Raw genomic sequence first — 21,287 nt, forward strand, 5'->3', positions numbered from 1 at the left:
AGGAATTTTCTCATCTTGGCTCTGCACCTTAGCTGCTCCTCTTTCCATTTAACTTCTTGTTGGCTTTGCAGCTATGTGAAGCATTCTGCAAAAAGCATCTAGGCATGCTGCTCATGGAGGTGTTGCAGTCCACAGTGGTGGTGGTGTTTTGGGTAAGGGCCAAGCTCAGGTACAGGCTGGCATCCTGGTGGCAGCGGGACCTGTGTGCCCAGCCTGCCTTATGCGGCCTAGCAGCCCCAGTTCCTTGGGTTCAGGGATGCTCCAGTCTGTGCATCCGCCTTTCTAGCCCTCTTCCTGGGTCTTGGGCAAGAGCAAGCAAGTACCAGGCTGGTCCCTAAGCAGAGGGAAGGATGGTGGGATCTGGAAGCTACCCAAGCTCCTTTTCATCTTTCTTCCCTGCCAGCATCACGAGCCACACAGGGCAACAGGCACAAAACTGAGTTTGGCTTGTACAGCTCTGAAATCTTGAGCCAGTCCTTGCTGGAAATAGGAGCTGAAATAGGAGCTTAGGAAAGTATTCACCCCTACCCTATAACACAATTTGTGGTACTTTTCAACCAAAATTAAACAGAAATAATTTTTTTTTTAAAACTTTCAAAATGAATGATAACTTGTCTGTCTTTCCCAGAAATAAACCATTTTTTGTCTTTTTTGAGGTCATACCCTGGTTGCTGCTGGACAAAACCCAATCAGATGGTAAATCTGAAGGCAGTGACAGAGTGGAAAATATATCAAGAGCTCTGAAGCCATTACAGCATTTTAATTACATGCTAAACCAGTTTTTCCACAAAGCACTAGCCTTCCAGATGAAGGGACTGGGACCCAGGGCTGATCATAGTTGCTGATGCCCAGACTGCAGATCATGTGGTCAATCCCTTCCAGTCAACCACTGCCTTACTTATCTCACGACATTTCATAGCTATAATAATTATTTCATTTGACCTTTTGTTGACCACTGTCATTTACCCCGCATTTTGGCACAAGAAAGGCCTATTACTGGCATTGTGTTCCCACCAACAAGGAAATGCCTTCCCCCCTGAAGACTGACAGATAGTTGGCTTGAGTTGTGCCCTCCATCGCAGTCATCCATCGCTATCGTCCTTTAATAAAATCTATCCATTGCTAAGAGGAGTCTGACGTCAAAGACTGAAGTGTGGAGTGAGGACCCAAGGGGAGTGAGGAAGCTGTGTGTTTAAGGTTCCAAGTCTGGACAAGATGCACTGGCAGGACTGGGAGATGCTCCTGCAACCTCACTGCATGCGTGTTGCATGTGTAAGGAGATACAGGTCGCTTTGTTTTTAAAGAAAACTCTGACTTAACACAAGATGAGGATCATGTGCTGTTCCCTGATTGCTGCCATAAGAGAAATCTACTTTTTTCATAGCTGCTTCTGGGCTGCTAGGTATTTTACAGGGAGAAGGCTGAATTTAAGGGTTACTTGGGCTAATAACAACAGGAACAGAAGCAGCATGGCACAGCACGACGTACACTGGTCCACATTCCTTCCTTCTGGGTCATTAGCAGAGCAGGGAGAGGTAAACCTGGTTGTTGTCTCTGTTGCTGGAGCTGCAGTGTCAGCAGGAGTGTGTGGAGTGAACAGATTAGGCAGGAGAAGTAAAATGTGATTTAGTGGCTTTCAGAGCTCTCTGTTGAGAGCAGAGGACAGAGGGGCTTCAGGCTGGGCTCCTGTTTGCAAGGGCTGTTTTCTATGATGGTCGTATGCTGTTCTTTCTTCAGTCTCCTGCCACAAATGTGTCTTTCTCCCTCTCTGTCTTCAGTTCCTACATCACTGCTCTGTCCTCTGCCGTCTCCCGCATTGTCTTTTCCATACCCCAATGAGGTTTTCCATCCCCTGCAGCCTGATTACGTCATTTGCCTGGTTGAAAATATTGCTTTGATTTAACTTCTAGGATGTCTGATCCATTTATCTGGCATGACAGTAATGGCAAATGGAGGAGGCAACTTTCAGTCATTGATCCATGTTCATTAGGACGCTGTGCTAGCACTAGTTTTCTGAATGAGGCATGAGAAGGCTCAGGGCATCCCTGTGTAGGATTTACAGATACACCCATTGCTGTCTGACCCTCAGAGCAGCAGTTGCTCTGTACTCCTGTTATAACACACGACTGTTACAACACACACACACACACACAAGTAGAGTGTGAACATGCCCACGAGTGAGGAATTTGCAGTTTGCCCCTTGCTGGAAGACGAACATGCTTACAAGAAGATACATTTTGTTACCGCCACAAAAACTGGAGACATTTCCTGCTTGTATATTGCATATTAAAGCATACTTAAGTTGCTTAGCCAGCAATACAGAGATCTCTAAGATTGCAGTTGGTTTCAACTGTATTTCTTTGGGAAGTTTACTTTTATTTGTGAATATGTGAAAGCTTGATTTATTTTTGTGTGTTTTCTGAAGTGCTTTGGGTTTTTTTATTCAGACATCCCTGCATTCCTCTCTTGTTTTTTTCTTGTACATTTTGGTTTCAGTCTGACTAACAAAGAAATACTTAATGCAATATGTTCGGTTGATGATTTATTGGAGTTAAAATGTAGAAGGAAAATATGAAAATCATGCCAGAATTGAAATGTGTTTCAGGATTTTTGCAAAAAAATGCTTGTGAAAATATTTTTGTTGTCTTTGCTTTCCGTCTGAAGACATTGCAGTGAATTCCAACAGAAAACATAGGCTCTGCAATTTGCTGAAAACATGTTGGAGTTTTATTTTACAAATAAGAAACAATTCCAAAATGCTTGTCATTTACACTTGTAATTTTTCTTCCTATACAAATACGGCTTCATGCAATAATCAACTTCAAAAAAGAAATCAACTACTGGATAAATATTCCAACATACAAGTATAGCTTATTAATGTTATGTTTATATAAATGAGTGTGCATATATACATTTTATCTTAGACCTATGTAGGCAGTCTGGTGCTTATTTTGGTGAATAGTTTTAAATTTAGCATTATGACTGTGTGTGCAAATCAGGATTTTTGATGTTGTCATTATCAATGAGACAGAATCTTTTTCTAGTAAAAAAAAAAATAATAATCTTCGCAGTACAACATTGAGATTGAAATCAAGGAATCATTATAAATACTTGTGATTCAAATAATGGCGTTTTCAAAACCGTCCAGGCTGCTTTCAGAGGGCTTTCCTGGTCCGCCCTGGCCAGATGGGGTGACTGGCCTTCCCTGTTGCAGTAGCAGAGCTTTGGCTCGCTTGGCAAGGGCTGCGCGTGTCCCTTGGCAGAAGCTGGGTGCTGCCTGCCGCAGCCTTGCTGAGAGGAGCTCCCGAGTACCGCAGGTGTATGTTTTTGTAGTGTTTCAAGGGCTAAGCCAGCTGGAAGGTGTGGTACAAATGGGAGGTTTCATTTCTGTACTTCTTTAGAAGCTGAGCAAAAAGAAAAAAAGGCAATGAGTGAGAAGTGTACGCAGCTGAATAGAGTAGAGCAAAGCAGTGTAGATTTCCTTCTCCAGTGAATGAAGAGTAGAAAACCCTGACAGCAAGTCTTGCTTGGGACAGCCGAGTGTGTTACGGCACATCCAGCCAGCCCTGCAGCACCCAAACCTTCGCCCCAGCACCATGGGTGCCATCGCGCCAGGCGCTGTGCCTCTATAGCACTGCAGGAACGTGCCTGCCCGGCACAGGGCAGGGGCTGCGGTGCACGTGTGGAAGCAGAGCACCAAAGCGGGGGTGAAAGCTGTGGTAGGCAGGTTGGAGTTATTCACTAGAGAGGGACATTATTTTGTGGCTGTACTTTGGCCGCAGGGGAAGCAGGCAGAAGAGTGTGGTTTTCCACAGCAGAGCTAGGACACAGGCAATGTTATTGAGCCGAGAGGTTGAGGAATGTGAACAAAATGGGTAAGCGTTGATTTTATAGCTGAGCTAATCGGGTCACTGTGTAGGAGTGCCTTGTTGTTAATGACATCTGATAGCATTATCATGCCACCACCTCCTCCCAGCGTACTGTAAATTTTCGGGGCACGGGGCAGGGGTGGGGGTTAGAAGTCCTGGGGGGGTTTTCTCACCCTTTCTAGTCTCTGGAGGGGATGAGGTAATGCCCCTCACGGCTTTACATGTGATAGAGCCTGTAGCGTTAGGTGGCATTAGGAGTGCTCATCTCCTTGCTGCTGGGGTAGGGCTGGGATGCCCCTACATATCTCCCCATCCTTGGACTTCTACCCCAAGACTTACACAAGTATCAGTGCCAAATTTTGTGACACTTTCATATTTTTTTTTCTCTTCTTTTTTTTCCGAAGCATCCTCTTTGCAGACATAGAGGGTTTCACAAGTCTGGCCTCCCAGTGCACTGCTCAGGAGCTGGTCATGACGCTGAACGAGCTCTTTGCCAGATTTGATAAGCTAGCAGCTGTAAGTTTTCTGTTATCATTTTGATTATTTTTTTTCCTGTTGCAAGAATTACATACTGTGCTGGTTCACTGGATTTTTGTAAATATTCACTGCCCTAAAAGGCAAACTATTGCAAGCATGAATATAAGCTGAATACTTCTCCTTTATTATTGTTATTATTATTATTTTAGGACAACCACTGTTTACGTATCAAGATCTTGGGCGATTGCTATTACTGTGTGTCTGGGTTGCCAGAAGCAAGAGCTGACCATGCACACTGCTGTGTTGAAATGGGAATGGATATGATAGAGGCCATCTCGTAAGTACCATATTCCCCATGGAGAACTTCAGAAGAAATAGTAAGTAGATTCTCTTTCCTGTCAGGTCATCCTTACATTAGTAGCAAGGTAGCCAAACCAGGGAACTGATGCCAGCAAAAAGGAAGACCAGCTGGAACAAGAAAACACAATGCAGTAAAGGTTTGAGAGCAGAAGGACAGACACTTGAGTCTGTTACAGCCATGTGGGTATCAGAGCTCAATCTCCTGATGAGAAAGGCAAAGGTTACTGCAATTACTAGAAGTCTCATTCCCAAAGGAGGATTCCAGTGAATTACAGAAATGTGAAATCAGAAGATTAATAATAACTTTATTAAATTTCAGTCACTCTTCACTTGTCTGTCTTTAAACTGGCTTCTTATTCACCTTGCAATTCTTCTGCTAACGTCTGTCTTGTCTAGCTTAACTAATCTTTCTGCATGTGTCCCTATGCTAAAAAGGTGAGATTCAAGACTTTCTAGCTTCAGTTAAATTAATTATTGAGAAAGGGCATGAAGTTGTTCTGGTACAGACTGGAATAGATCCATGGTGCTTTTTCCTTTATTTCTGCTTACTTCCTCATCTTTATTTTTTTTCTTTTAAAATTGTTCTGAAGCTTTGCCTGCTTCTGAGATCAGACTAGAAATGCTGTGTTTGTCCACACCATTCCTGTCTTTAGAGAGTAACAAACATGAGACTCACGTCTAGTTGTATGACTTGGAGAATTGCAGACATCGAATATTGTTTGCATCAGATATGAACTTTCAGAGGCCAGTTGGTTTGGAATTCAGGGAGGGAAGATTTATTTGGTCATCTTGAGCATATGCAAGTTTAGACACAATGTTCAGCCAGTTTTTGATGGTAACTGAGCAGACCTTAATATCTACACCATCCCTGCTGCACAGGGACTCTGTCTCTTTTTCCCTTCTCTTCTAGTTTTTTATTTTATGAACGCATCTTCTAAAGTATCAGTGGTACCAGGAGAGCAGCGGAAGATCTCTATGCAGTTCTCCTCTTATTCCATTCAGTAAATTGATGGAGTTGCCGCTTCATCTCAATAAAACCTAAAGCTGCCTATTTGCTGAGCTTGACATAGTTCATCCTTACCATTTGAATTTCTGCAAGGACGTGAATGCACACTTCTCAGCCCCATTTTCATAACACAGATACGTGGTTTGAAAAGCGGTGTTTTCAGCTGGAAGAGCCCATTCAGAGGGCGGTACACAGAAGCATTCCCATGCTCAGTATACAGTGTACACTGTCAGGACCTTTACTTGCCTGGTTTTAAACTCTTGTTGCTTTGCACCAGTCTCCTTTTGGGGTTTGTATGCAAAATGCAAAATAAAAGGAGTTGCAAGTAACTAGTTTTCAGTAGCCTTTAAAAGGATGCCATTTCTTCCACATGAAGTACAGTTAAGTGGCAGGTGACCAAGTGTCTTGTCAAACACAGGAAGCAGCAATTCTTAGCCACCAGCCCCACAAAGAAGGCATTGTGTAGATTGCTCAGAAAAGTCTCGTTTTCTGCAGTAGTTGGCCTGATGAAATCCAGAGACCTTGGCACTGTGTAATCCCCCACAAGGAGTGTAGCACCAGGATGTCTAGACTTCATTGATTAACTGCAACCCACCTTACCTTGAAATAAACATGGAGTTCTAGTGCACTCAGTGTTTGTTTACAAATAGCTCTTCAGCAGCCTTTAAATCTTGTTTCCCACTCGATCTATAATGAATGCATTTAACAATCTTATCTCTTAATAAGTCTGGAAGGTGACTCTGTTCTCACTACCTCTACTTCCCCCCCCGCCGCCTCCTCTGCTAAGGATCAAGATAAGAGGTTTCACAATTAAGGTAACCAATAGCTACTGAAAATTTGATTTCAGGTAACAAACAGCTGCTGAACATTTGATTGCTGGCTTCCCTAACACTGGGCCCTGCCCGTAGGCTGATTTCATCTGTGCATAATAACAGCAGGGAGTGTTACCCCAGATTGGAAAGATAGAATTTTATTCACTGTACTGCTAGTATAAATGAACTTTAAAAAAAAAAATTAAGTTAACAAAGAATATTTAATTTGTCTATAAAGGCTAACCAAACCCATTTGTTTGCTGTGAAGTCTGGAGAAAGTCACCTTCTCATTGACTACTTGGAAGTTCCCTGGTCTTGTATCAGTAACGTGGCTTGGCAGAGGGTGCAGTGGGGTTTGTAGCAGTTGTGCGGCATGTTCTTCCTCCCTCCCCAGTGCTGTATCCACACTGCAGCTGCTGTTCTCCATGCAAGGGTTATGGCTGCAGTGACCCCAGTTCCTGTTGCTTTCCCAAGTGTTGTGGTTGGAGCCCTGTGGCACCTTTACCCTCATATGCAGCTTCCCTGCCCTGCTAGAGGATCTCTGCTTCTTGTTAATAAAAATAATGAATATCACTTCAGCAAGTGGATAGTGAAACACAAGATAGGGAGTGTAAGGAAAAAGGAACCGTAAGAGGGTAGGATCTGTTTCAACAAGAAGTCACCTTGAACAGTCCTTTAAGGGAAATATTATACTGTGAGGAGCGAATTGGAGTCCAAGATTAGTCTATTTTTAATCATTCATTAATAACTAAAGCGTAAATATTAGATCTGCGTTGATGTTAGGAAGTTGGGAGGATACCTGTCCAGAGGATGTTATCCTAGATAAGTAGGACTAGATGAACCTGAAAAACAAAGAGGTTGAAATCTAATAGGTACAACTTAATGCTGCAAGGAACTAACAACTTAAAGGAAAGGGCTGTGGTATGTGATACAGGCAAAATTTCTGGTGAAACATGGACATTCTGGGAATTATGTGATCAGCAATAATGACAAGCAGAGTTGTTCTGATGGCCTCATCAAGACTTTCCCCTACCCACATTCCTAAATATATTTTCCATGTGAACAGCTCTTGAAGTTAACTTTTGCCCTAAAAGGGCAAAACCCACAAAGTATTCCAGCAGTCAACTTGGGAGTAAGAAGAGCATCCAAAACCTCATTAAAATCAGAGCTTGAGTATTTGTAACTGCCTGTTTGAAGTGATGGCAATAGATGTGGTTCTCTGGTTTTGCTGCTCTGACTGCAGCTGTAAGCCCTGTTCAGGCTTTCCAACTGCAGTGGGGTATTTCACACACATATCCTATTTCATCTGTGGAGGAGCTGATGCTTGGTGCCATGCAGATGAATTAAGATCTCTGAAATCATTTCCTTTTTCTCTTTGCAACATGCTATTACTCTTAATGAGATTGAGTGCTGACAGGTTACATCCAGCTTTGGTATGGAGATCAGAGACCAGCACTTTATTCCTTTTACTGTCTCAAAGATTTTTTTTTAATGAGTTCTCGTCTTGACCATGAGTTCAGAGTACGTGGATTTACTCCAAAGGCTCCCCTTTCTAATTAGTGCTCTGACTGGCCAGCCAGAGCAGTACAGCCAGTCTGGTTTAGTTTTGTTGTCCTGTTGTTGTGGATGAGCAGCACCATGTGTCTGTGTGAATAATTTATGGGTCATTATGGATTTTTGTGTTATAGGTGCAAATTTGTTCCACTGACTACAACCATGCGGTTCTTTGTGATGCCCTTTTTTACCCATATCTCTTTTCAGATTAGTCCGGGAGGTAACGGGAGTAAATGTCAACATGAGGGTTGGAATCCACAGCGGGAGAGTTCACTGCGGGGTCTTGGGCCTTAGGAAGTGGCAGTTCGATGTGTGGTCCAACGACGTTACATTAGCCAACCACATGGAAGCAGGGGGCAAAGCTGGGTAAGTTGCTTCATCAAAGCTGTCGTGTTAACCCATGTGTTGTTCTGTCTCTGACATGTCACAGTGAGGTGAGGAAACAGGAGACACATTCAGAGATTCTGTATGTCTGCTGTAAAATGAACTGTGGGTGTAGTGTTTTAAGCATGTGCAAATGTTAGCAAGGTTATTCTGTTCCATGTCTACATGTCCTTGGTTACAGAAAGTCTACAAAATCCCAAGATGGGCATATCCTTCTGTGGTAAGAACTGAATTCCTTCTCTGCGAAATAAAGCTGATAGATTAACAGAAGTGAGCACGTCTGTGCGAACACTGGCAGAGCTGCTCATGGTTACAAAGAGATGTGACGATATGTTAGCAGTGTTTTCCTGGAGAGCATCCCAGCTATCGATGGATGTTGCATGAAGTGTTGTTTCAGACCAGCCTTTTGTTTTGAAACGTTCCTGTGAGAGGGCAGAATTGGTTCTTGTTTCATTGCTGTATGGATCAACTGAAGACTGAGTTGCTGCCAAGTTGACTCTGTGAGATAATTTTTCTATGTGGATCTCCACTTTTTCTCTGCTCTGGAAGAAAGCATAAGACTATAGTGCTTTTAACATACCTCTACAAGGCCTCTTGTACCACAGTGATTAATGTGATACAGCGAAAAAAGATACAGTATATATTGCTACAGTGAATATTACACTGTCTGCTGAGTAGACATGTCCTTGTGATGGGCCTGTGTTTGCCAAAAAACTATATCTGCTGTGTGTTAGAGCAAAGTGAATAAAAGGTTGAGTGCTTTATATCTAAGGAGGTGCTTATAAGTGGATCTGTAACATGCTTAACATGAACAATTCTCTCTTTAAGAAAATGCTTCCTGGCCTGCTTCCTTTAAAACAGATTAAACTCCCGTGCTACATCTATAAGAGTGGTGGCATCGCTAAAGAAACTGGGTTTTATTGCTGGTTTCTTCCAGTACATGGAACCTGTCACTGACAGGAACTGGGTTTTTAGGTGGTAACTTTTCAGAGCCCACAAAACTGGCTTGTCTTTTGTCTCATTCAAGGCGCATACACATAACAAAGGCAACCCTGAACTATCTCAATGGAGACTATGAGGTGGAGCTGGGCTTTGGAGGGGAACGCAATGCTTACCTGAAGGAGCACAGCATTGAGACCTTCTTGATTGTACGGTGCAGCCAGAAACGGGTAAGACCAAATGTTGGGTTTAGATACTTTTAATAACTAGACAGTTTCCAGCACACTGAAGTAGAGTGAACACCAGCATTTACTAATGAGTGAGTTGACTACCTGACCTTCAGTGACAAAATCCTGTTTCGCTGTCCTCTTCCTGAACTATTGCATGTGTAGAAGGGAGTGTACCCACCTTCTGCATAAGGTTTTTGCACCGAGTACTTTCTAGTTCCGTCAAAGAAACTGTCCTGAGTTGTTCTCATAATCATTTTGAAAAATGTTGTTAATACAGATAGGTATTTTTTCAATGAAATTTGATACTTGTACAAGTTCTTAAAACAATAGATTAAAACCACAAAGACCTCTTCTCTGTCAGATTACAGACTGAGGTGTTTTTGTCCAACTGCTCACTATATTACCATGAACATAGAGACTAGAGCAGTTCTTGCCATTACTTGTCAGCCTCTTTCTGAAGATGGGAAAATCTGGCCCGCTGTGATGATCGATAATCACTGTGACAGTGGGATGAGATCATACCTACTGCTATGACACAGGTCAGGCTACACAAAATAAGGCTATTAGGGCATTGCTGACTTGTACTTGAGTCAAGTCAAACTCCAGTGGACTTCAGCCAATATATCGTCTTTTTGTGGCACTGTCAATAACAGAAAATAGGTTGATATTGTCACTACTTTGTATTATTTTAAATAATGCTAGACTGTAATACTAGAAAAAGAGCTTTTTTTATCATCTAGTCAAGCCTAGCCAGTAATATTTCTCTAATTTCTGCATTAGAGACACTACTTTGCTATTCACAGTATGGGCAAGTGTATAAAGATTGGCCTGATTTGAAAATAATTTCAAATATTTCTGAATCTAAGACCAATTAAACCTTTCCACAGCTCTAAATATGACAACCATGAGATTAAATAAATTAGTGTTTGTGACATGTTCCAATAGCATGGTTGATTTGAGTAACTATAACACCTATGCAGAAATACTTCACTACCATTGCCTCACTTCTTGAGAGAATGGAAGCCTCAAATCTCCTTAATGGATATTGTGTGAAAAATCTCCCAAGAAAATCCCTTATCATCTCCTAAAGAGAGAAGATGATGTTTTGGTTTCTATCTGCTCATAAGATAAATCTCATTAACGATTGTCAATCTTCAAAAGAGGATTAGAGCTTGCAGTGCAAGATGATTGTTTCTTGAGCATCGCTGCCTGTCAGTGGGCCAGCTGGTGTTTATACTTAAACCACTTCCTTGCTGAGTAGATTTAAGAACATAAACCAAAATACCATTATGGGCAGGCCCCATCTCCTGGGATGGAGAAGATATATTGACTTCTCAAATCATGCACTCACCAAGTTGTCTGCATGTTCTTGTGGAAAACCGACGGTTTCTCTGAAGAGAAGAGGAAGACCTAAGGTCAGGATTCTACTTCTTGCTGGTATAGACAAAAAACTCAAAAACAGAGACACAGAGCACTTGGGACTTCATCTTTGAAATCAGGGCTGTGTTTTGACTAGGAGACTGGGCAGAGACTCAGGAGAGATGTGTATTCCATTCCAGACTTAGATTTTGAGGAACTCAAACTTTGTGCCTCGATTTTTCATGGTAAAATGAGATAGGTCGCCTCCCCCCTCATTCTTTCACTGCTGTGTATGTATTTATTGCAGCTCTGTTACACAGTGTAGCCCTCAGCTCAAGTCTCTAGGCACTACTATAACGCTGCTCTGATGTGCTGCATCTCAGAATAGCTGAGAATTGAGACATGTGCATGATCTTTGTAATTATTGTGCTAAATTAAAACATAAAGAAACTGCTACCAAAGGTCATGGATATTAGTATTTAGAGTTTGAGAGACTCCTGGTTTGCCCATGCTGCTGCAGCTTTCTTGCTCCCATAGCCATTTTCTATCCCTTTGTGAATAGTTTAAAGTTTTCTCCTTCTTTAAAAACTCATTTTCATGCAATATGAAGATCAGAAGTGAGAAAAGCTTTTTCCCATAGTCAGCTCAGTGAGTCTTGAATATTTTGCTTGATGATAGACAAAGTCCTAGCACTTAACTTTTTCCTTCCATTTCTGTTTGATTTTAATGACTTCTTGTGATGTATTTAGCTAGGTTTTCAGTTCAGCCTGTTCCAGTAATGGCCATAAAATGTTCACCTAACTTAGTAATGGGTTCCTGTGAGTCGTGTCTGGGTTCCTGCTCTCCACACACAAGGCACAGGATTTGCATTGAACTGAGAGCAGGTGCGGTTTTGACCCAAGTAACTGTTTGTCTGGGCTGTTCCTTAGTTCACACGGATAGACATGAACTATCGGAATACCCAGTCCATTATCCTACAGCCATTGAAACCAAACAATACCAGGAGTTATGATGAATCCATAAAATATAACAGCATCTGTTCCATACCCTTTCTGCTTACTGTTGCCATGGGGAGCCATGACTTAAAGTTTTCTGCCTTTTTTGTTTATTTGACTCTTTCATTGTGTTAATACCATTTCTCTGGCACAGAGTAAATGGGAGGAACATTTATGTAATATTTTTGTTCCAGGAACTCAGATTAGCTCCTTCTTTGAAAATAGTTGGGGTTTTTTTTGGTTTGTTGTTTTGGTTTTTTATTTTTCCTTCTTAAAGATGTTGTTAACTGGAATAGATTTAGTTGAGCTTTAGGGTGAAAAAAAGCTAGATTCTGATCACTCAGTTTTTAAATAAAATCCTTAGAGCTGAAGATGCAGTCCTTTTTTCTGTATGGTATACAGAAGAGTTGCTTTCTATTGAAAGAGAATAAACTGCAAAGTTCTAAAATCCAGTCTGCTTAGGTTTCTCTTTCCTCATCTTTACCTCCAGATCCACTTTCACCTTGTTGTGTGCCCTGTGCTGCTGCTGCTCTGGCGGGTGAGGAAAGCAGCGCTCAGGTATCCGGAGCAGCGCAGCAGTGCCTTCACTGTCGCAGTGTTACGTTCCCCGACATGAAAGTTCTCCTGGCTTTTTTTTTTAAAGCATAAATCCAAAGTTCCAAATCTGTTTTCCATGTGTTTGCTTTCAATTCCTTAAGCTGGGGTTTTGATAATTGAAATATAAAGGTCTTAACTGTGTGATATGCAAGGGGTACCAAAGTTCATACAGGAGCATGTCACTTGGTGGTTGTTGGCAGCTTTCTGCTCTTCTTTGAGATCAAGTGCTGCACTAATTTGCAGAACCATCACAACTAATCTTCTCATCACTTCTAATAATTGATAAAAGCTTTACTCTGGAAGGGTGGAAAAGTATGTGTTTGGAAGAGTGGGAAACAGACCTTGAGGTGAATAGGATTTTAACAGCACGTTAGGTTTACAGTTAGTTTTCTTGCCCTTGTCAACATTGTCAGAAGGCTGGGGAAATGCTTTGCTTTGACCACAAGTGGAAACAAAATGTGACTGTCAACAGCGGAGCAATACTGCTGACTAAACACACTGTGCTGGGTGCACAAACGAAAAAATGTTTATTTTTTTCTAATGACTTTCAATTGCCGTAAACATGGGTGTTTCTTTTAACAATAGCAGGTACACAACAGTTTCAGAAAGGATTGTTGATGGTGGCCCTAAAACAGCTCAACGAAACTTTGGCTGTAACTCCTAAAAAAATAAATCTCATTCTTTTCTAAATAGTGTCCTGGAACTCCATCCAGCTGAAGAAACAAAATGGTCCTTTAAGTGTTGGGCATGTGACTCTCCTAAAACACAATCAATCTAATATGATGATTCCTTAGTTTAACAAATTTAATCTTAGCACAGCAGGGTTCCACCCGTGTAGATTTATGAAGGCAATGGTTTGGAGCATGTAGCCCTGCAAGAAGTATCATTCACATGTTAATAGGACTTCAAGACAATTTAAAGAATAATCTGTAGCTGAATCTGAAATGGCCGACCCATGTTCAGCGTTCACTGCTTTGTTGCACTGATAGTGATCAATATGCTGGAAAATCCTATCGCACACTAAAGGAGTAACAGGCATTCTTGATGCAACTGATAAATATAAGAAAATACCAGCTATTTTTGCTGTTTTGTTATAGCATTACAGTAGCTCAGTGTGTGGGAACTGGTGGTGGGAACACAATAAAACCTCTGGGAATAAGATTTACAGTCTCTTTGCAAGTCCAGATTTGGAAAGTTCCCACAACAGCTTCCTGGAGTTTAGCCACTTTAAATCTGAAAAACTCATTGCTGTCAGAAACTCTTCCACCTGCTCCTGTTGTTGGTAGTACCTGTAATGAGTAGGACTGAAAGGTATCATCTTTTCTTTATGCTTCTTTCCAGTCTTGTTATGCCTTAGGTAGCCCTGTGTCTAAATTGTCCTCATGCTGTCACCTAGCCAGGAAGAAATGGAGCAGAGATCCTCATAAATTTCCACAGAGGCGCTATGATCTTTCTAATTCTTCGTTTTTAGAGGTTGTTATTATCATTACCCACTGAACAAGTGATTTTTCAGGAAATAAATTACCTCAACTTTTCAAAATATTTGGTTCCAAAAAAATATTTTTGAATAAGTATTGATGTTAACAACAAATGCCTATTGTTCAAGATAATATAGTAGCACAGTATGCAATACAGGAAAACAAATACCCACTGTGCTTGTATATATGTGTTTTAATCTGATTGGAAATACTGCTGAAACATAGTTCACAATCCAGTGGAAACCTTCTACAGGGAGTGGAGGGAAATACTGCCAGAGGTCATCTTGCCATGGAAGATTTATGATGCCTGACCTCATGGTTAGAAATTATCTCGAAAGTGTATATTTACCAATTTGTCGCACCCTTACCTCAACCCAGATGTGTCAGTAAACATGTATGAGGTCTTTTATTTCTTTCAAATTATTCAAGTGATGTTCAGAATCACCAGCACTAGCAGCAGGTAGAAGGATCATGCATTGGCTGAGATGGGTTAGTACATTTGCTTGGAATTTTGTCATTAAGACTTTTCTCAAATTCTAACCAAATTTACTAACCCATGGAGGGGAACCTGCTATATGTATCTTTTATCACCTGTTCATGTAAAAGCGTTTGTAATGTAACCAAATAGCTTTGCTTTTATAGGTTCCCAGACTAGTTTCAGCATCTGGGGTTTTTTATTGCTTTTGGCTGAAAACCTTTCATTAAGTTGTAACAAAATGGATTGGCAGTGTCACTTCTACTATTGAAAACAATATATGTATATATATATTTGCTTGGAGATAATGAAACTGTATTTTCTACCAGTTTTCTGACATATAATAGAAGAAAGAAGCATAACTATGAAAAAGATTGTGCAACTGAAAAAACACAAGGAAGTGTGAATGATGGCAAAATGATGGCAGAGACCATAAAGAGCAGTGACTTTAAAAAAAAACTCTCAGACCAGCTCATATCTGGACATCAGCATTGCATCACATTAGTATATTTTTAGGAACATTTAAAACGCAGATCTCCTGGAGCTTGTCCAGTGGCTCTGTCATGATTGCTCAAGTGAAATTCAGCTGGTGCCAAGGGCTGGAGTTTTCAGCTCTTGCAGATGAAGCAGTGGTGGGTTCGATGCGGGGAAGAGGTGACATGGGAGGCACTTGCTGTCCAAGGGGTGTACAATGTGGGACCATGGATGGCTCTCCTCAGCAAACATCCCAGGGACCTAACAGCTCCCTTAGGTTTGCTCCCACCGAGTTTCCTTGAGATCCTACACTTGTCATCCTGGCTGGGTGGAAAAAGACCTTTGCTGGCAGCCTGTGGCTGCAGTGACCACTGCTACTCAGTGTCACGGGGCTGGTTGGGTGTCTGGCACGGGACACGTAGCCTGCAACACTGCATTCCCGGGAAGGTTTGGTTGCCTGCGTGGTGAGCTTGTGGTCTCACGGGAAACATTGACATTATAGCTGTCTCTTCTTTGCAAGAAAAGAGATGATGGTTTCCCATGCTTGTCAATCAGGCAGCTTTCCCCAGCACTGGATTTTAGCAGGCTTTTAAAAATTTCTTTAAATAAAAATAATTTAAGGCAGCGTAACACTTGACATTTAACTCTCTGGTTGCCATGGAAATAACACCAGGTATTTTGCAAACTCCTGACAGGTGCGAGGTACAGTGTATAGTGGAGAATCAAAATAAGTAAGTAGGGAAAGCAGACTCCAGGCAAAAAAAAGGATGTGAACCCAGCTGTATTGTCAAACAACACTTGAACCAAAATTCTAGAGTTTAAAATAACCGATGCTTTCTTTTTGAATTATTCAGTTGTCTGAACACTCCCTGAAATCCAAAATTAGCCATTATGCCAATTTTTTTCAGTAATCTCATGGAAGGAGCTATTGTTTTGAAAAAGTTCAATCTCTTAAGTAATAAACAGCCAAGCTGTAGCTATCCATCCCGTCTGTATTTTCCAGCTCTCCAGAATTTGCCTCTTCTAAGTAAGGATGTAATAATTGCCACCTCTCTGCCTTCTGAGTCAGTACAGGTAAATCACAGTCCTCACTGAGCAAACCTCCAGTGCAGTCCTTGCTAGAGAAGAAAAGAGGGTTTGATCTTATACAGTAAACTCCTGTCTTTCCGCAAAACACATTCCACATGGAAACCTGCCAGCCTTTTTAGCTAGGTACTATATTCAAAGTAAGTAACTAACCAGCCTGTTGTTTGGCTTGGTTATGGGCTGCACTTTTGTGCTCTGGTAACTGGTGTTGAGCTTGCCTGAATCATTTCTGACAGATCCCCTGCAAACTTTGCAGTAAGCTCCAACTAAAACCAAGATTCCAGACCAGCTCTAGCAACAAAACCAAAGGCTTTGTCCAAACTTTGAGAAAGTTAGTGTCAGTGGCAAAACTTGCAGCTAGCATTAGGGTAGAGGAGACCATTTTGTCACACTCTGCAATACCATTACCCGTAACGGATAGGCAGCTGTTTGCAAGATTTACCTAATTTCCTTAGCGTGTATGGGAAGGTGCTCTTGTCTTGCAAGTGTGAAAAATTACTCACTCGTACCTACAGAGAAAGGTGTCCTTTATTCCCATAGTTTCAAGGCTCCTGTTCTTCAGCCAGAGATCGCTCTGTGTGTTTTTTCTGTTGCACACCAGCCTTTTTATTTTTTTTGTGATCTTTTATGTAGCATCTCAGTTTGGAACTGCAATTTCCTATCTGAAATGATTCAACTGGATTAAGTTTATTAAAAAAAAATACTAGATACCTCCATTTTGGAATGCGTCTTGTGTTTACACAGGTAATGGTGGTTGTTCAAAACAGGCAAATGACTAAAATGGTGGCTACCACTTAGGGGCAAGTGTTCTAAGCATTTTCACAGTGCAGGTGTAAACAGGGAGACAAAAATGGTGGATTAGGACTGCTCCTGATCGGTGGCCACTTCATAAACTTCAAGGTGCAAAGCCAACTTCTGGAGCAAGAAATCAGGAGACATGGTTGTGAAATGACTGCCATGCAAGCGCGTCAAAATTTATTCTCCATTTCTCTTTCATTTGTATTTCAGAAAGACGAGAAAGCCACAATAGCCAAGATGAGCCGCCAGCGTGCTAATTCCATCGGCCATAACCCATCGCACTGGGGTGTCGACCGTCCCTTTTATAACCATCTTGGTGGTCACCAGGTCTCCAAGGAGATGAAGAGAATGGTAATGCTTTGCTTTGTGGGCATTAATTTCTTGTCTACTTAATACAGCATTATATATCTTTCCCTGCTTTGTCTGAAGGTTTTTGCAGCCCTGGGGGTGGTAAATTCTACTTTGACTCCAGAAATAATAATAATTGGTACATGTGAAGGTGACTGTGAGATGAGGCACAAGGTTGTTTGGAAGGGGAAGGGAGGCTGAATGGCACAAAGATGCTCTTTTGTGTGACTTGTCCCACGTTCGGAAAACTCATCCAGGCTGTGTGAAAAGACATGATTAGCTACAAAAATTGCTCAGTAACCTGAGCATTCAAAGAGCAGCTGACATACATTTGTACTAGATCATTACAGGCTTCAGCACCTGCACGGGTTTCTTGCTTGCCTTATAACAGCCAGATGCTGTTCACCTTCTGTAAGTACATGCCCATGTACGCTCATGTGTCCCCAGGAACCACGCCACTGCGTTAAACTCTTGAGAATACATTCTCAAGTACATGAGTTAATTAGCCCGAAGCAGCAAGTGTGTTCATTTCTTGCTTATACCTTTCAGCCCTTCTAAATTAAAATGAACAAGAGCTGGTTACCAACGTAATTGGACTGAGAACACGATTATGGTTTATTTTACAGAAAGTTGTAGATGATATCTTTGTTTCCTACAATAAAGGTGAAGAAAAGAGGGCTTCTATTATAATGGCTATTTGTAATAATAAAAATGTTCAGTGCCTCTGTAATTGCATGCATAATCAGATTGCTCTGCGACTTCCTTAATGCTGTTTTCATGCTTCATACACAGTCGGAAGTGGGTATTTCTTGCCCACTTTGTTGCCTATAGTCAAAGTTCTGCTGGAGGTCATGGAAACCTTAAAGCACTCAAAAAACTTTTTAACATGAGATTCGCTCCCACAGCTTAAAAATTTTGTTGTAGCTATAAGCAACTGCATATGGTGTCTTCTAATGGGAAATGCTGGCACATTTATTAATAGTTGGTGCTAATATTATTCAATCATGATATTATTCTACAGTACTAAACCAAATTTCTTAATCTCCATAGTAATGTTTCTTTCATTTCTCAGATCTCCAAATGAGGGCTTCTGACATAAGCACACAGATCAGTGGAACTGTGCATTTTTATGTGGGCTTTTCAATAGGGTGTGCTCAATAGGCATGACATTATTAGAAGAGCCTAATCACACTAGCTCATAATTATAATTATAAGTTTCTTTGAATAGCTTTTAAGGGGTTCTTGCAGCCTCCTGTTCAGAAACAAGGTGTAAGCATGCCAAATGGTATTATGCTTCTTGGTGTTAATTACAGTTTGCCGTGTCTAGCTGGTTGTTCAGTTGGAAAAACATCATTATTGAAATACCAAGCTGAGTCCTAAAAACTTCACTGCCCCTTGCTTGTAGGAGGAAAAGCTTCTCTATTTTTTTTCTTTTTCTTCCTTATCTTGAAACTTTCCCTGTAATGGTATTTACCTTTTTATAAATTCAGCAGCTCAGAAAACCTTTTCTACTCAGTCTGCTTCTGTACTGCCTCCTGCATTAAGCTCTTTTTTGAGAGGCTGATGTCTGTGTTACATGCGTCAGGCTATTTTTTGAAAACCAATTTAAACCTGATTCAGATGTATTATTTTCAGCTAGACTTTTTGTTGTTCTTGGGGAATATTTTCTAAAATGTGTTATTTACAGTAGTTCCTGCTGCTTTGTGTTTGAGATGCATTAGTCAAAATGAAAACATGCTGCTCTCCGCGGCCTAGGGACCATTTTAATATCTGCTAGATGGACATTTTATTGATTAGATCATAGGAACAATTTCTCCATCTCCTGGTTTGACTCTTTCTCTCTCTTTCTGTTAACTTCTAATTTAAATATGTATTTCTTTGTACCACCCAGCTTTGCACAGTACTTATTTGTCTGTAATTCCCAACACTGCGTTACACAGATGCTGTGTGTGCTTAAATGCGTGCAAAGGGCACGCTGGCTGCAAACTGCCTGCTTAGAAATACACAATACAGACAGAAGGGGAGCAGAACTTCAAAGGCTTTTTTCAGTGCTCCTCTGGGATGACATGCCATTGATCTTGCTAAGCCGCACCAGCTTTCAAAGCTCCTGAAAATGTGCTTTGTTTCACATCACCCACCTTTCCCCCAGCCCGCTTGCATGTTATTGGAGCCTTTTTTCTTGGAAACTCTGAACATGTAAGGTTGGATTAGTCAAAGCAGTAGGCTGAAGGCAGGCAGTGCAGTGTTGCCTTTCTCTTTAAAAACGGGAGCTCTTTAGCCCTGTAATTTCAAAATAGGTGTTTCTAAGGGTAATTGTGAGATAGTCCTTGGGCACTGCCAGGTAATGTTGCAGTGGTGTGCAGTTACATTATATTGATATGTAGATATTTTTGTGTGGGGAATAATATGGGCAGTTATGAAGGATGCATATTTTTTGTCACAAACTTAGAACATTTTGCATTATGAAGACAACAATCTTTCCAGAAAAAAAGAGACAGTTTTTTTGTCGTGCTACTTACACTTCCCTGAAAGAAAATAATAAAGTTCCTCAAATTGCATTTTTGGGAGGGAACTGTTATATTTAATAGAAAACAGAATTACTTCAGCCATTTTCCGTTCCTTTGAACACTGGCTCTGGTAGCTGTCTCTGTTCTTAGGATACATTAGCAATAGTCCTGGATGAGCCGGATTAGTATCAAAGTTAGCCGTATTCTCCTTTTTTTCCCCCTTCCTCTTCTGTCGTGGCATTTCACCGTGCTGCCGTGTTGGGCACCCCGTGTCAGGCAGAGCATCGCGCCGAGGTGCAGGCTCCGCAGGGTTTGTGTGGGGCATGGGAAGGTCGATGGTCCCCACTTTGCTCCACGTTGTGTCTTGGAGCTTAACTGCTGCTGGATCCAGCTGAATTTGCACGGTGCTTCTAGGCTTAGTTGTTCCCCTGGGCACACAGGAGTTTATTCAGACATTTGTACATGCATGTAAGCAAGACAAAATAGCCTGCGCATATCCACACAGCAGTATTTGAAAATGTCCTGGAAAATGAGTTATTTTCCTAGTCCTGGGGCCTGAGTCAGCTGGGATTGCAACTGTACCGACTCATCCCATCCTGCCCAACAGCCCCTTTGCTTCCTCATGCACCAGTCCGCTTTCCAGACCATCCCAAATCCTTCTTTTTCCCATCCTGTTGCTTAGTGGTGGCCTTTCTTGCAAAGCAAGCGCCCGTTGCTGTCCCTGACCCCCACTAGCTCTGGGAACACTGCCCGAAGCAAGTGAGTCCTGGGGACTGTGCTGAGTTGGGCTGCCAGGTTGGTGGCTGCCCCTAAAACCCTGGGAAACTTGCAGTGGAGGAAGCTGAGATACAAGTGGCCTGGGAGGGCAAAGAGCCTGGCTCTGAGCTTGCAGCCTCCACTGTAGCCCTGGCCCTGGCGAGCCCGTGTCCTGGATGGGGCCATGTTCCCCATGTAGCAGGCGTTGGACGGGTAGAGAGCTGTCCAGAGAAGCCTGGACAGGATCAGCTTCATGGCTGTATACAGAGTATGAAAACAGACAGAGTGGAGCACAGCTGCTTTCTATTTTTATTGCTTTTTACAACATGTTCTCTTCTTGCCTGAACAAAAGCAGTCAGTCCTGGACCAGTGACTGTATCTCTCTGGAAATGCAGACTTTTGTACTGCTCGTGCTGTACACAAAGGAGCAGCGTTCCCCCAAGTGTCCGTAGGCCAGCCTTGTCTTCCCCTCTGTCTCTCTGGTCCAGTTTTTAATTGCAAAAGGGTCAAAAAGAAATGGACTTGAAAGCATTTGAGAGTACAATATTTATACACTACTAAGAAATACTTTACTTTTCCCAGTATGGATTTCAGGTGCTTTTATAAATATTGATGCATTTTAGACTTCTGGAAATAATACTCATGTCTTAGTTTCCATCAGCAAAACAAAACTACTATTAAAAAAAAACAAAAAACACAACAATTGAAGGATTGTACTTGACTGAACTGGAAGAGGTTTGCTATAAACAGTGATAGAAAGGCAAATGTTGATACCTTCCAAAA

General features: G+C 41.7%; 1 protein-coding gene across 3 annotated transcripts in view; it reads left to right on the plus strand.

Annotated features, from left to right (window-relative positions):
• The window catches only part of ADCY5 (adenylate cyclase 5), a 209,893-nt gene that overhangs the window by 147,844 nt on the left and 40,762 nt on the right, over positions 1-21,287 (plus strand). For all 3 annotated transcript variants that reach the window (XM_021300981.2, XM_005512322.4, XM_021300982.2), the window contains 5 exons: positions 4,274-4,385; positions 4,556-4,683; positions 8,286-8,444; positions 9,490-9,631; positions 17,104-17,244. In XM_021300981.2, coding sequence (XP_021156656.2) covers positions 4,274-4,385; positions 4,556-4,683; positions 8,286-8,444; positions 9,490-9,631; positions 17,104-17,244 — 682 coding nt within the window. The remainder of the gene's footprint in view (positions 1-4,273; positions 4,386-4,555; positions 4,684-8,285; positions 8,445-9,489; positions 9,632-17,103; positions 17,245-21,287) is intronic.

Source organism: Columba livia, chromosome 7 (genome assembly GCF_036013475.1).
Source record: "Columba livia isolate bColLiv1 breed racing homer chromosome 7, bColLiv1.pat.W.v2, whole genome shotgun sequence".
NCBI lineage: Eukaryota > Metazoa > Chordata > Aves > Columbiformes > Columbidae > Columba > Columba livia.